This window comes from Kogia breviceps, chromosome 12 (genome assembly GCF_026419965.1).
Source record: "Kogia breviceps isolate mKogBre1 chromosome 12, mKogBre1 haplotype 1, whole genome shotgun sequence".
NCBI lineage: Eukaryota > Metazoa > Chordata > Mammalia > Artiodactyla > Physeteridae > Kogia > Kogia breviceps.
The window spans coordinates 94618467-94633231 of NC_081321.1; the positions used below are offsets into that span (position 1 = coordinate 94618467).

The 14765-nt window shown below is 37.8% G+C and overlaps 1 protein-coding gene across 1 annotated transcript in view; it reads right to left on the reverse strand.

The window, feature by feature from the left end:
- Positions 1–14765, reverse strand: part of ENTHD1 (ENTH domain containing 1) — an 86472-nt gene that overhangs the window by 29540 nt on the left and 42167 nt on the right. Inside the window, exon 4 of the mRNA XM_059081069.2 lies at positions 6844–6967. Coding sequence (XP_058937052.1) covers positions 6844–6967 — 124 coding nt within the window. The remainder of the gene's footprint in view (positions 1–6843; positions 6968–14765) is intronic.

The window sequence follows — 14765 nt, forward strand, 5'->3', positions numbered from 1 at the left end:
ATATCCAGCAGTTAGCACAGTGCCTGGCACATAGTAGGTATTCAATAAATAGCTGTAGGATGCATAATTTACTCACTCTTGGAAATAGATATATAGCCGTTTGTTTCACTCAAATAAAGTCAAATTGGGACTTATACACCTGAGATGTCACAGTCATTTGATGAAGAACTTGTCACCTTAGTTTACATTAAGCTTGATTCTCCTAATTTGAAATGTCTAAGGGTCATATGATATTTTTTATAATACACACACTCATTAGTAGCATAGAAAAAGATTTAGGTGGGATGGCTTCTTGACCTAAAACGCATAAATAATTCAAAAGTCAGTGTCTCTTTTAATCATCAAAATGATGAAAAAAGGGCTTCTCTGGTGGCACAGTGGTTGAGAGTCTGCCTGCCGATGCAGGGGACATGGGTTCGTGACCCGGTCCGGGAAGATCCCACATGCCGCGGAGTGGCTGGGCCCGTGAGCCATGGCCGGTGAGCCTGTGCGTCGGAGCCTGTGCTTCGCAACGGGAGAGGCCACAACAGTGAGAGGCCCGCGTACCGCAAAAAAAAAAAAAAAAAAAGATGAAAAAAGTTGGCTACTGCATGGCAAATAAAAGGTGGCATCTTTAAATGTAGTTACCATCCTTCTGGTCTTTTAATTATTTAATTGACTTCTGCAAATGATTGTGGCTTTGCCCTATTCATTTCAAGAAAAACCCATTTAATAGTTTCATTTATGTCTGTTTTTCACACACAAATCATGTTTTCCATATTTTTGAAGTAAAAAAGTGGGAATTAAATTTAAGAAAAGGTTTTAATTGGATTTCTTCACCAACCATATAATACACAGTTACCATGTTGATAACCTCTCAAATTTCTGTAGTCAGTTCTCTAATTAAAAGCATGCTTTGCAATGCTCTGATGATTGATAGAAAGATATTTTCAGGGAAATGTGAAAGCATACAGCAACTGCCCTCAAAATGGAAGCCATTAACGTAATGCACCCAACTCATGAGCAACTGCTTGAACAGCACCATACACACCTAGAAGGGGCAAAGAGCAGAGCCCAGAGTCAGAGCTAAGGTAATGGCAGAGTCACTGTGATACCTGTGGGTCGTCTGCAGAACCCCTGGATCAAGCGATCCTCTTACTAAATCAAACAGACACCTAAGTAATATAGCACATCAGATGATAAGTGTTACACGGAAAATAAAGCAGGTAAGAGAGAGAGGGAGTGCCAGTGGGGGTGATGAAGTGCCAATTTTTAATACTGTGTTCAGGAAAGTCTCCCTAGGCTGTAACATTTCAGCAGGACCTGAAAAGAGTGACAGTGAGAGCCAGAGAGTGGGTGAGAGAACACCATGTGTGTGGGACTCAGGAGTGGCCTTCAGCAAAAAGGCACTTCCTTGGCATGCTGTAAAAGGAAGCTTAAAGGCTCCAGGAGATGGGACCATTGGAACGATCTATTATCATGTACAACAAGCTCAGACACCTTCTACTAACTGCCTTGCAATACACTCTCTTCACCAACGCGCTAAAAAATGTATTGTGATGGGGCGCAAGCGTTCCTGAAGAGCCTGTAGTGCTTGTCATCTGTGGGCTAGAGATGACCACAGGGGTGACGCAGTGGGACTGGGTTCTCTGATCTCAGTGGGAATAACGGCATCCCGGAGCGGTAACAGCCAGACGCTGCCGCTTAACTCGTAGAGACAAGCCAGGCACAACCACCATAGTAGACACAGGGACGCAATGACATCAGTTTTTTGTTTGCTTGTTTGTTTGCTTTTTTTTACGTTCAGGGATGTATAGTAATGGTTAACGAATCACAAGATGGACAGAAAATAGGTGGGCAGCCCACTAAGTGCTGCTTGACATATATAGGTGGAAAACCTAATCAGTGTCCTCATGGGAGGAGTTACGGCCTCTTATTCAATTCCTAAACTGAAGCCAGTTCACAGAGCCAGAACCTCCTGATTGAGGAGAAGGTCAGATCCCTTTGAGAAAGAATCCTGAAATGCCCACCACAGGGATATATGGTAAATCTTCCCCTAAGCCTTCCCCTGAAGCCATTTACAACGACTGTCCTGGGAAAGGGAAATACACAGAATTTTCTGGTCTTGTTAGATACTGGCTCTTAACTGACACTAATCTCTGGAGATCCAACAATGCCATTATCCTCTACTAAGTGGGGATTTATGGAAATCAGGTGAGCCAGTCGTCTCAGTTCATTTTTCTGTACTGTTTTGAAATGACTCTTTAACCTGTACTTAACAGTACCTGTTTGAACTCTATTCTGTTTCATTGATCCATTTTAAAATATCCTTTTTTTGTAACTATTATAATAATTTGCCATAGTGTGAATGTATCTTTATTTAACCAGTATTATGTTAATGGTCACTTAAGTTATTTCCATATTTTTACTGTTAAAAATAATGATGAAATGACATTATTCTCTCTCAAAAAAGTAGGCTTGGGCTTCCCTGGTGGCACAGTGGTTGAGAGTCCGCCTGCTGATGCAGAGGACGCGGGTTCGTGCCCTGGTCTGGGAAGATCCCACATGCCGCGGAGCGGCTGGGCCCGTGAGCCATGGCCACTGAGCCTGCGCGTCCGGAGCCTGTGCTCCGCAACGGGAGAGGCCACAACAGTGAGAGGCCTGAGTACCGCAAAAAAAATTTTAAAAAAAACCCAAAACACAAAAAACAAAAGCTCTGAAGGAAAAGAGTAATAAATGACTACACAAAATACAGAACTTCCATAAAGATACCAACAAAACAAAAAACTTCTATAAAAAAAGTTTAGAGACAATTCACAGCCTGGAAGGTGATATTTGCAACATATGTAATAAAAGGATTAGTAACATATATGTTAAAATGCTACAAAATCAATTTATTTTTTTAAAGTTTTTTTTTTTGATGTGGACCGTTTTTAAAGTCTTTCTTGAATTTGTTACAATATTGCTTCTGTTTTATGTTTTGGTTTTTTGGCTGTGAGGCATGTGGGATCCCAGCTCCCCAACCAGGGATTGAACCTGCACCCTCTGCATTGGAAGGCGAAGTCCCAACCACTGGACTGCCAGGGAAGTCCCTACACAATCAATTTATATTAACAACAACACACAATCCAAAAGAAAAATAGGTTAAGGATATAAGCAGACAATCCTGCTTATCCAATAGAAGAGGAAATAGAAATATACAACTAACATGTGGAAATGTGCAGATTATACCTACTATGCAATGCAACCTTTATCCAAGTGATAAAAATGTAAGACTTGAAAAATATCAAGTGCTGGTGAGGGTGTGAGTGAATAGGTACTCTTATATACTGCAAGCCAGTGTAAATTGGTATTGATATTTTGAGGGCTAACTGGTACCTATTAACTAAAATGAAAATGGGCATACATTATAACCCAGGGATTCCATTTCCAGGAATTTGCCCTCAAGAAACAGTCACATATGTGCAGGAAGCTACTGACTGAAACACTATTTGTAATAGTGAAAAAATATAAAACACCAAAATGTCTATCAGCATGGAAATAAACTATAAAATCCAGGCAATGCAAGAGTTTAAGAAACACATAGTAAATCTCTAAATATTGACATACACTGAAGGATTGACAAGTGGTACTGCTTAGAAAAAGTTTCCAAAAAATACAGAACAATGTTCTAAAACAAAATAAAGTCAATTCTACATACTTCTAAAGGTACATGTATGTATGTAAACACACAAAGCAAGGTCTGGAGAGTAACCAACCAATTGTAAACAACAGTTAACTCTGGACAGGGGAGTGTGTTGGGGTAGGGGACAGTCAGGAGGGATTTTAGTTCTATCTACAGAGTTCGGATTTTAAAAGTCAGAATATATTCACTTATTTACATAATTTTAAAATAAATAAAACTTATTAAATCATTATGATGCAAAACTATAAATTCTATTTTTGGGGTATGGGCAAAGTCCTGCAGGAACACACTGAAAGGAGAAACTAGTTTACTGTGCAGAAAGATTTTATAGCAATAGTGACATTTGAGCTGGGCCTTGCTGTTTGAATAGGATTTTGTTAAACATTCATTATTTGATGGAGAATTGTGGCAGACTGGATATTCCAAAGATGACCGTGCTAATACACATCCCATCCCATATGTTTTTCTTTCAATACGCCATTGACAGTTTTCCATGGAGAGGTAGGCATCTACGTGCCCTCCCTTTGAACTTTGGCAGGTCTTTTCTATTGCCTTGATAAACTGAATGGGGAGGAAGTTCACAGCATGACTTTGAGATTATTCAGCTCCTGCCTGGTCCTTTCTTTCACAGGATATTCAACCTTGGAACCCAGCCACCATCCTATGAGGAAGCCCAAACTAACCCACGTGGAGAGACTACATAAAGAGGTTCATGTGGAGAAACTGAGGCCCCCAGCTGACATAGCAAGCATCAACTACCAGACACGTAAGTGAATGAGGCTTCAGAAGATTCCTGTCCCCAGCATTTGTGTTCTCGGGCTGAAGCCCAGACATAACGTCACAGAACAGAGACAACTCATCCCCACTGTGCCCTGTCCTAATTCTTGACCCAGAGAATCCATGAGCGGAATAAATGGTTATTTTGTGCCATAAAAGTTTTAGAGCAATGTGTTACACAGCTGAAGTAACTGGAACAAAGACATTCTAAAGGGAAAGTAATAGAATGTCATAAAGTATTGTGAATACTGGCAGTATTGCGTGATGAGGCCAAAAAAAGGTGGGCTGGGACCAGACTATGAAAAGCCTTATATGACAGTAAAAAAAAATTAGACTTATGGGCAGTGGAGAATTGTTGAAAGTTTTTAAGCTGGAAAATGAAATGCTAAGATCTACATCTGCAAGATATCTCTGAGATCAGTGTGAAGGAAAGACTGGAAAAAAGAAAGACTCAAAAATAGGAAAACCTCCTCCAATTAAGATGAGTCCTAAACAAGTAAAATGGTGGAATCATCCCTCAAGTGACATGTTTTGTGACCTTCTTCCTCTTAAGGGTTGCCTCTGATGCTCATTTATACTCAAATTCACTCGTATTAAAATGCTGGCAGAGAGAAACATGTAACACAAAAAACTGCACAAGGATATGTACAGCAGCTTTATTTATAATTGCCAAAACTTGGACACAACCAAGACGTTCTTCAGTAGGTGAACAGATAAATACTCTCGTATACCTTATTCAGCACTAAAAAGAAATGAGCTATTAGGCCATGAAAAGACAAGGAGGTACCTTAAATGCACATTACTAAGTGAAAGAAGCCAATCTGAAAAGGTTACATACTGCATGATTCTGACTACATGACTTTCTGGAAAAGGCAAAACTATGAAGACAGTTAAAATATCAGTGGTTTCCAGGGGTTAGAGGGGAGGGAGGAACGAAGAGGCAGAACACAGCGGACTTTTAGGGCAGAGAAATACTCTGTACAATACTATAATGGCGGATACATGTCTTATACATTTGTCAAAACCCATAAAATGTACACCACTAAGAATGAACCACAATGAAAAGTATGGTCCTTGGGTGATTAAAAAAGGTGTTAAAGTAGGTTCCCTGATTGCAGCGAACGTACCACTCTGGTGCGGGATACTGATCGTGGGGAAGCTGTGCTCGCTTGGGGACAAGGGTTCTATGGGGAAATCTTGGTACCTTCCTTCAATTTTGCTGTGAACCTAAAACTGCTCTAAAAAATAAAGTCTGTTCAAAAATATTAGGGGGTGGGAATGTTAGGAGATATTAAAATACAAAAACATTTTCCTTACTGTTCTTTCAAACTTCTGGATCTGGATCAGTTTACATCAAGTGTATTCTAAGAATACAAAGCAAACTGTCTAAAAAATTGTAACCACTTATAACCAATTATTCATGTGAATAATGCCAACCTTGTACTACAGATATCACCATAACCCACAATTTCTTGTTTTTGGGTCTATTAAAATATCCTCATCATTCTCACAACTGGCTTTATAAGAAAACTATATACATACGAACTTGTAATACAAACCTATACTAATAAACGTCAGTTTTAATACTTTGGATATCAGGGTGCTACGTAAGGGGAAAACTGAGGTGCATGGTCCAAAGATGAGGGAGAAGATGTAACTCAGAACATAAGGAGCCAACTCTGTGAAAAAGAAAAGGATGCCTGGATGAATATAAAAGCAAAGATATACAAGGGAATAAAAGCTACTGAGAACGTTTTGTTCTCATCTTGGCAGATCTTTCATCCTATTTTCTGAGAAAATCAAGAGGAAGAATGTACTGAAAACTGAGAGTTCATGGAGGATAGACGGAATGGAGTGGCTCGACAGCGGATCAATCAGATCCTGAGCAGCAGTAGAGCCCAGTTGGAATTTGATGGCGTAAGTTACTGGAGGCCAGTTTTGGATAATTTTATACTGTGCCATTCACTAATGTTAATTACTCAAGAGATGATTAACCAATCTGTGGTATACCATGCATCATGCTTTTTCATATTTTCATCTAATGCTTGCTTCTGAAAAATATCATAATTTAAACTCTTCATCAAAGAGAATACAAACAAGAGAAGGAACTAAAATGAATTTTTCTGCTTAAAAAAATTTTATAAAAGATTTAAGGCTTGTAGTTAATAATTTTTGAAATACAACAATGAAAGAGAAAAAAACATTGAAACAAATGGTAAAATAAGGTTACAGGATGCTGTGTGGGTTGAATTTATCCATGCTAACCCTGTCCCTCATGACCAAAGTTAAATTAAAGCCACTGTTGCTATATTTAACAAAATAAAATCTGATGAAAAACAATTCCTGTCCAGTGTTTCTTATTCATGTTTCTGAGTAAAAATTTTATTCTTTACCTAATTTACCTGCATCCCAGAGGTTACAGACATCTGTTTGCCCTTCTGACAACCACGTAGGTGACGAGATAATAGAAGTAGAAACTGTCGGCAAAACTGGCTTTGGATCATCCTCACAAAATAACATCAGGTCCTTATGGAAAACAAGAGAGCACATGAAAGTGGAAAAAAAATTAATCCCACTGCTTCAATATGCTACAACGAATGGACAATTTATGGAGATACAATGTGCCTCTATGTGCTAACATCATCATAAATACATTCTGATTGAAAGAACTTGCACGTAAGTTATCTACACGTGGGTGTCCACTTAGTGTTGGGTGGTATTCTGCCCTTAAGAATCCCCACTCCCTTTGCAGCAACGTGGATGGACCTAGAGAATATTATGCTTAGTGAAATCACATATATGGAATCTAAAAAATAATGCAAATGAACGTATATTCAAAACAGAAACAGACATATATATAGAAGACAAACTAGTGGTTACCAAAGGGGAGAGGCAAGGGGGAGGGGCAAATTAGGGGTATGGGATTAAGAGATACAAACTGCCATGTATAAAATAGATAAACAACAAGGATATATTGTATAGGACAGGGAATTATAGTCATTATCTTGTAATAACTTTTAATGGAGTGTATCTGTAAAAATACTGAATCGCCATGCTGAACACCTGAAATTAACATAATATTGTAAATCAACTATACTGCAATTAAAATAAATAAATAATAAAAAACTATACCTTCCAAGCATAAAAAAAGATTCTCACTCCTTGCTAAAGACACCTAGTGCAGACGAGCAATGATTTTGTTTGGGGCATTAACTTTCCCTACCACTCCTTGAGCATCCTTAGAACATACTATCTCAGAGGCCAATTATTCTGTTTTATTGGTAGTAACAAAGCTACCTGTGTGTATCTTTTATCCATACTTAAAGTTTAAAACTTTTTATCATGGAGTAAAAAGTAGACAATAATCCAATCATGTAGGTTAAACAACAATCAACTCACAGCCAGTCTTGTTTTATTTGTATCTTTACCATTCATGTGTTTTATTTTGAAGCAAATCTTAGATATATCAGTTATTTCAACATGTATCTCTAAACGATAATAACTCTTTAACAATAATAATTATTTTAGGGCTTCCCTGATGGCGCAGTGGTTGAGAGTCGGCCTGCCGATGCAGGGGACGCAGGTTCACACGCCGGTCCGGGAAGATCCCACATGCCGCGGAGCGGCTGGGCCCGTGAGCCATGGCTGCTGAGCCTGTGCGTCCAGAGCCTGTGCTCCGCAATGGGGGAGGCCACAGCAGTGAGAGGCCCACGTACCACAAAAAAATAATAATAAAAAATAATAAATAATTATTTTACACCTGTAAACTTTACAATAATTCCTTAATGTCATCAATTATAAACTGTTCAAATATTCAATTTAACATAAGTATCATAAATAGGTTTTTCTATAGCTAGTCTGGAAAGGGATCCAAACAAAGTCTACACAGTGGGATTGGTTGACCTGTCTTTCTTCCCCCATGAATGGGGGATAATTTTTTTTGCCATACTTTATTGAGGTATAATTAACATATAGTAAAATGCAAAACCTTAAGTGTAAAGCTCAGTAACTTTTAGCATTATGTGTATATTTACATAACCACATTTCCTTGACTCCAGAAAGTTCCCTCAAGCTCCTTTCCAGTCGATACCATACCCCCGCCACCAGTAAACAGTATCCTACCTTCTATCACCATCAATAAGTTTGCCTGTTTTTGAACTTGATATAAATGTAATCATACCCTATTTATTCTTTTGTATCTGATTCCCACTGCTTAACATAATATTTATGAGATTCACCCATATTTTGTGTGTATCCGTAGTTTGTTTTTCTGTAAGAAGTATTCCATTGCATGAAAATATCTCAATTTGTTTATCCATTCTCCTGCATATGGACATTTGGGGTGTTTCCATATTTCAGCTATTATGAATAAAGCTACTAAGAATATTCTTGCAAAAATCTTTTTGTGGACAAATGCACTCATTACTCCTGGATATTTACACAGGAGTAGGATGGCTAGGTCATAGGATAGGTTTATTTTTAACTTCATTAGAAACTGTCAAACCACTTTCCAAGTGATTTGCCACTTTTCATAATTCAGCTTTTATTCTGAAGTCATTGTAGATTCATATCCAGTTGTAAGAAATAATACAGAGAGATCCTGTGTATCCTTTATCCAATATCCCTTAAAGGCAGCATCTTGCAAAATTATAGTACAATATCATATCTAGGATATTGACATTGATATGATCGAAATACAGAACATTTCTATCACCATAAGGCTCCTTCCTGATGCCTTTTTAGTACCATGCTCTGTTCCCCACAACTATTAATTTATTCTTCATTTCTGTAATTTCGACATTTGAAAAATGTTACATAAATGGAATCATACAGTATGTAACCTTTGGGGATTGGCTTTTGTCAACTGGCATAATTCCCAGAGGTTCATACAAGTTGTTGCATGTATCAGTAACTTGTTCCTTTTTGTTGTCAAGTAGTATCCATGGTATAGATGTATCAGTTTGTTTAACCTGTTATAGGCCATCTAGACTGTTTCCAGAATTGTGTTATAATAAAGCTTCTGTGAACACAGTGTACAGTGTATGAAAATAAGTTTTCATATCTCTGAGATAAATGCCTAACAGTGAAACTGCTGGGTCATATGGTAGCTACATATTTAGTTTTATAAGAAACTGTCAAACTGTTTTCCAGAGTAGCTGTACAATTTTACATTCCCACTAGTGATACATCAGTGATCCAGTATCTCAGCATGATCATCAGCATTTGGTGGTGTCACTGTTTTTTATTTTAGCTATTTTGATATTTCATATTTCAAAATTATATATTCCTAAAGGCTAATGATGTTGATCTTTTCATCTGTTTATCTGTTACCTGTATTTGCTGAAATGACTGTTTATATCATTTGCCCATTTTCTAATTGGATTGTTTGATTTTTAACTGTTGGGTCTTGAGACTTCTTTATATACTCCAGATATTAGTTATTTGCTGGTTATGTGGTTTGCAAGTGTTTTCTCCCAGTTTGTGGTTTGCCTTTACATCCTTTTAACAGGGTCTTTCACAGAGCAAAAGTTTTCAAATTGTGATAAGGTCTGACATCATTTTTGTTTTCTTTTACAGATCATGCTTTTGGCCAGCCCTAGACCCCAAGACTTTTCTCAAATATTTTTCTTAAAGTTTTATAGCTTTTCATTTAACACTTAAATCTGTGATCCATTTGAAGTGAATTTCTGTATAAGGTTTAAGTTGAGGTTCATGGTTTTGCCTATGAATGTCCAGCTGCTCCAATATCATTTCATGAAAAAGTTATCCTTCTCCTTTGAATTTCTTTTGCACTTTGTCAAAAATCAGTTGGCTATATTTGTGTGGGTCTATTTCTTGGTTCTCCATTCTGTTCCACTGACCTAAGTGTCTCTCTATCAATACCACACTCCCTTGATTACAGCAGCTATGCAGTAGGCTTTAACATCAGGCAGAGTCATTACTCCCACTTTATTCTTTTTTTTTTTCTAAGATGGTTTAAGCTATTCTAGGGCCTGTGCCTTTACATATAAATTTTATTTACTTATTTAAAAAAATCTTTTGGCCATGCTGTGCAGCATGTGGGATCTTAGTTCCCAACCAGGGATCAAACCCATGCCCCTTGCATTGGAAACACAGAGTCTTAACCACTGGACCGCCAGGGAAGTCCCTCCATATAAATTTTAGAATAAGCTTATTATCTATGTCTACAAAAACTTTGCTGAAATTTTAATAGGAAGTGCATCAAACCTATAGAGTAATTAGGGGCATTTTTAATATGATATCTTTACTATGTGGAGTCTTCCAATCCATGAACATGGTATGTGTTTAACTGGGTGGTTTTAATTTCTTTCATCAGTATTTTATAATTTTCAGTATACTGATCCTGTACAGGTTTTGTTATAATTATACCTAAGGATTTCATTCCAGGGAAGTGATTATAAATGGCATATGTCTTAATTTCAGTTACCACATGTTCACTGTTAGTATATAAAAATGCAATTGAGGGGCTTCCCTGGTGGCGCAGTGGTTAAGAGTCCGCCTGTCAATGCAGGGGACATGGGTTCGTGCCCTGGTCTGGGAAGATCCCACATGCCACATAGCGGCTGGGCCCGTGAGTCATGGGTACTGAGCCTGCATGTCTGGAGCCTGTGCTCAGCAATGGGAGAGGCCACAACAGTGAGGGGACTGTGTACTGAAAAAAAAAATAAATGCAATTGATTTATGTATGTTGATCTTATATCCTACAACCTTGTTTAATTCACTTACTGGTTCTATGAGGTTTGTTGTATCATTTCTTTGAGATTTTCTATGCAAACAATCATGTCACCTGTAAATGAGGACAGTTTTATTTCTTCCTTTAAATTTTGCATGCTTTTCCTTTCTTTTTCTTGCCTTATTACAGTGGCTAGAACCTCCTATACTATGTTGAATAAGAGTCCTTGCCTTGTTCCTTATCTTAGAGGGAAAGCATTCACCCTTATTTATGATGCCAGTGTAACCAAAAGTGGGGTCCAGCTGCCGCTCAAAAGCCAATAAAGAGGCCATTCTGGTGGAAAGGAAAGTTTGCTTTATTTCAGATGCCAGCAACTGGGGAGGGGAGGGCGGATATCTGTCCAAAGGCCGACTCCCCCCCACTGACAATCAGTGAGCAGGAGCTTTTATAGGCTTAGGGAGGGGGGTACATGCAGAAACAGCACAGTCAACTCTGACAATCATCTTGAAATTGGTCATTGGTGGTCTGATCAGTGTCATCTTGATTGTTTTAAGTACAGTTAATCTTCAGTTCCAGGATCAGTTTGTTCCCATTTCCTTGGGGCCAATTCTCAGAGTTGTACCAGCTTATGTCATGGCTAGTCTGGTCATCATGTAGTTAACCTCTTCCACCTGGTGGGGGTTTCAGTACCTATAAGGCACCTCACAGGATATGGCTCAGAATATTATCTATAGCCCTTGAGGAGGAGCTAAAGGTCCTTGACTACTCGATGACTAAACTATTATTATTTGGTCTTCTTTGACTGTTTTCCTTTGTTTCTGCATTTTCTCACTTCTCTGATTAAACTTATTCTTTGGCTAAAGCTTTTCCACAGACAAAAGGCAGGCTGAGGACATGGGGGGCATAGACCATAGGGTCCTGCTCCATTATACTAGCTGTAGGTTTTGTATAGATGATCTTTATCAATTTAAGGAAATTCCCTTCTATTTATAATTTGCTAAGAGTTTTTATTTTAAATGGGTGTTGAATTATGTCAAAGGCTTTTCTGCATCACTTGACATAACCCTATGATTTTTTCTTCTTTAATCTGTAGATATGATGAATTACATTGACTGATTTTCAAATGTTGAACCAGCCTTCCATACCTCGATCAAATCCCACTTGGTCATGGTATATAATTCTTTTTATACATTGTTGGATTCAACTGGATAAGTCTTTTTGAGGATTTCTGTATAATTTCATGAGAGATAATAGTCTGTATTTTCTTTTTTCATATTGTGATGTTTTTTTAAATTTTATTTATTTATGGCTGTGTTGGGTCTTCGTTTCTGTGCGAGGGCTTTCTCTAGTTGTGGCAAGCAGGGGCCACTCTTCACCGTGGTGCGAGGGCCTCTCACTATTGCGGCCTCTCTTGTTGCGGAGCACAGGCTCCAGACGCACAGGCTCAGTAACTGTGGCTCACGGGCCTAGCCACTCTGCGGCATGTGGGATATTCCCAGACCAGGGCTCGAACCCGTGTCCCCTGCATTAGCAGGCAGATTCTCAACCACTGTGCCACCAGGGAAGCTCCTCATATTGTTTTTGTCTGGTGTTGGTATCAGGGTAATACTCGCCTCATAAAATGAATTGGGAAAGGTTCCCTCCTATTTTCTAGAAGACACTGTGTAAAACTCATGCTAATCCTTCTTTAAAAGTTTGGTAGGGAATTCCCTGGCAGTCCAGTGGTTAGGACTCTGAGCTTCCACTGCAGGGGGCATGGGTTCAATCCCTGGTCAGGGAACTAAAATCCCGCAATCCTCGCAGTGTGGCCAAAAAAAAAAAAAAGTTTGGTATAATTCTCCACTAAAACCATCTGGGTCCAGAGATTTTTTTTTTTTCAGGACACTTATAAATTCAATTTTTGTAAAAGCTGCAGGTTGTTGTTCATCTTGTTTGAGATTTAGTAGTTTGTACTTTCTTAGAAATTGTTCTATTTCTTCTAAGTTGTCAATTTTATGAGCATAAAATTGGTAGTAACACTTTATTGTCCTTTTATGGCTACAGGAATTGCAGTGATATCCCATTCTATCTTGATATTGGTGATTTGGATCTTTTTTCTTTACCTTTGTCAGTGTTACTATAGGTTCATCAATTACATATTTTTCAAAGAATTGGCTTTCTGTATCATTCATTTTCTCTGTTAACAGCTTTCCTGTTCTCAATTTCATTGATTTCTGCTCTTTACTATTTCCTTTCTTCTGTTTCCTATAGGTTTATTTTGCTTTTCTTAGATTTTTTGAAGAAGGAACTTAGATTATTGATTTTAGACCTTTTCTCTCTCTTTTTAAAATTATATTCCTCTTTTCTAATTTAAGCATTTAGGGCTATAAACTTCCTTCTCACCTCTACTTTAGCTATGTCTCATATATTTTGATATGTTGTGTTGCCTTCTCATTTAGCTCTATGTATTTTAAAATTTCCTCTGAGCTTCCTCTTTGACCTATGGATAATTTAGAAGTTTTTCAATTACCAAAAAAATTTTAAGGTAAAATTCACCCAATTCAATTCTGATCTATTGGGTTCTGGCAATCTCTTCTCGTTTACATCCCTATCTTCTTTCTCTGATACTCAGAATCCCAGGTGTCAAGGACACCAAAGATGAAGCAAATAAAGTACCACATGATTATTATTTGATTCACGCCACATTATACTCACATAATCTCAGATAAAAAGTACCAACATCTCAGAATAAAAATACCAACTGAATGAAAGGTAAATTTTATTTTACATTTTTAGGGATTATTTTCTTTAGTTCACTTTTGTCTTAAAACGTGCAAAATATTTCCAGGGTTCCAATGACAAATCTAAAAACAAGGTATAATCAAAGAAATCTAGCTTCTATTTCCCCTCTCTACCTTATTCCCTCTGTCCCCTTATGAGCAACCTTCCTTCCTTCCTTTTCTTCTTTCTTTTTTAATGTTATGGTTTATCTTCACATGTTACTTCTTTAATATAAACAACTGGAAAATCCAGGAATGGGGCCAAATATAAATGGGAATTTATTATGTGATTGAAACCACAGTTCAAATCAATGGGGAAAAGATAGATTATTCAACAAATGATGTTGAGACAACTGATTATCATTTGTAAAAATAAAATTTAAAAGTGGATCTCTAGGGACTTCCCTGGTGGCACAGTGGATGAGACTCCACGCTCCCAATGCAGGGGGCCTGGGTTTGATCCCTGATCAGGGAACTAGATCCCACAGGCATGCCACAACTAAGAGTTCACATGCCACACCTAAGGAGCCCGCATGCCACAACTAAGACCCGGAACAACCAAATGAATAAATTCTTTTTTAAGTGGATCTCTAACACTCTCCATCTATCAAAACAAATTCTTGATAGATAGCATTTAAATACAGTTTTTAAAATTAAAGCATAAAAAGACTGGGATAGTTTCTTACAAAAATAAACATACTATTACCACACAGCTCAGCAATTGCGCTCCTTGGTATATATCCAAAGAAGTTAAAAATTTATGTCCACACAAAAACCTACACATCATTGTTTATAGTAGCTTTATTCATAATTGTCAAAGGTTGGAAGCAAGCAAGATGTCCTTCAGTAGGTGAATGGATTAATAAACTGT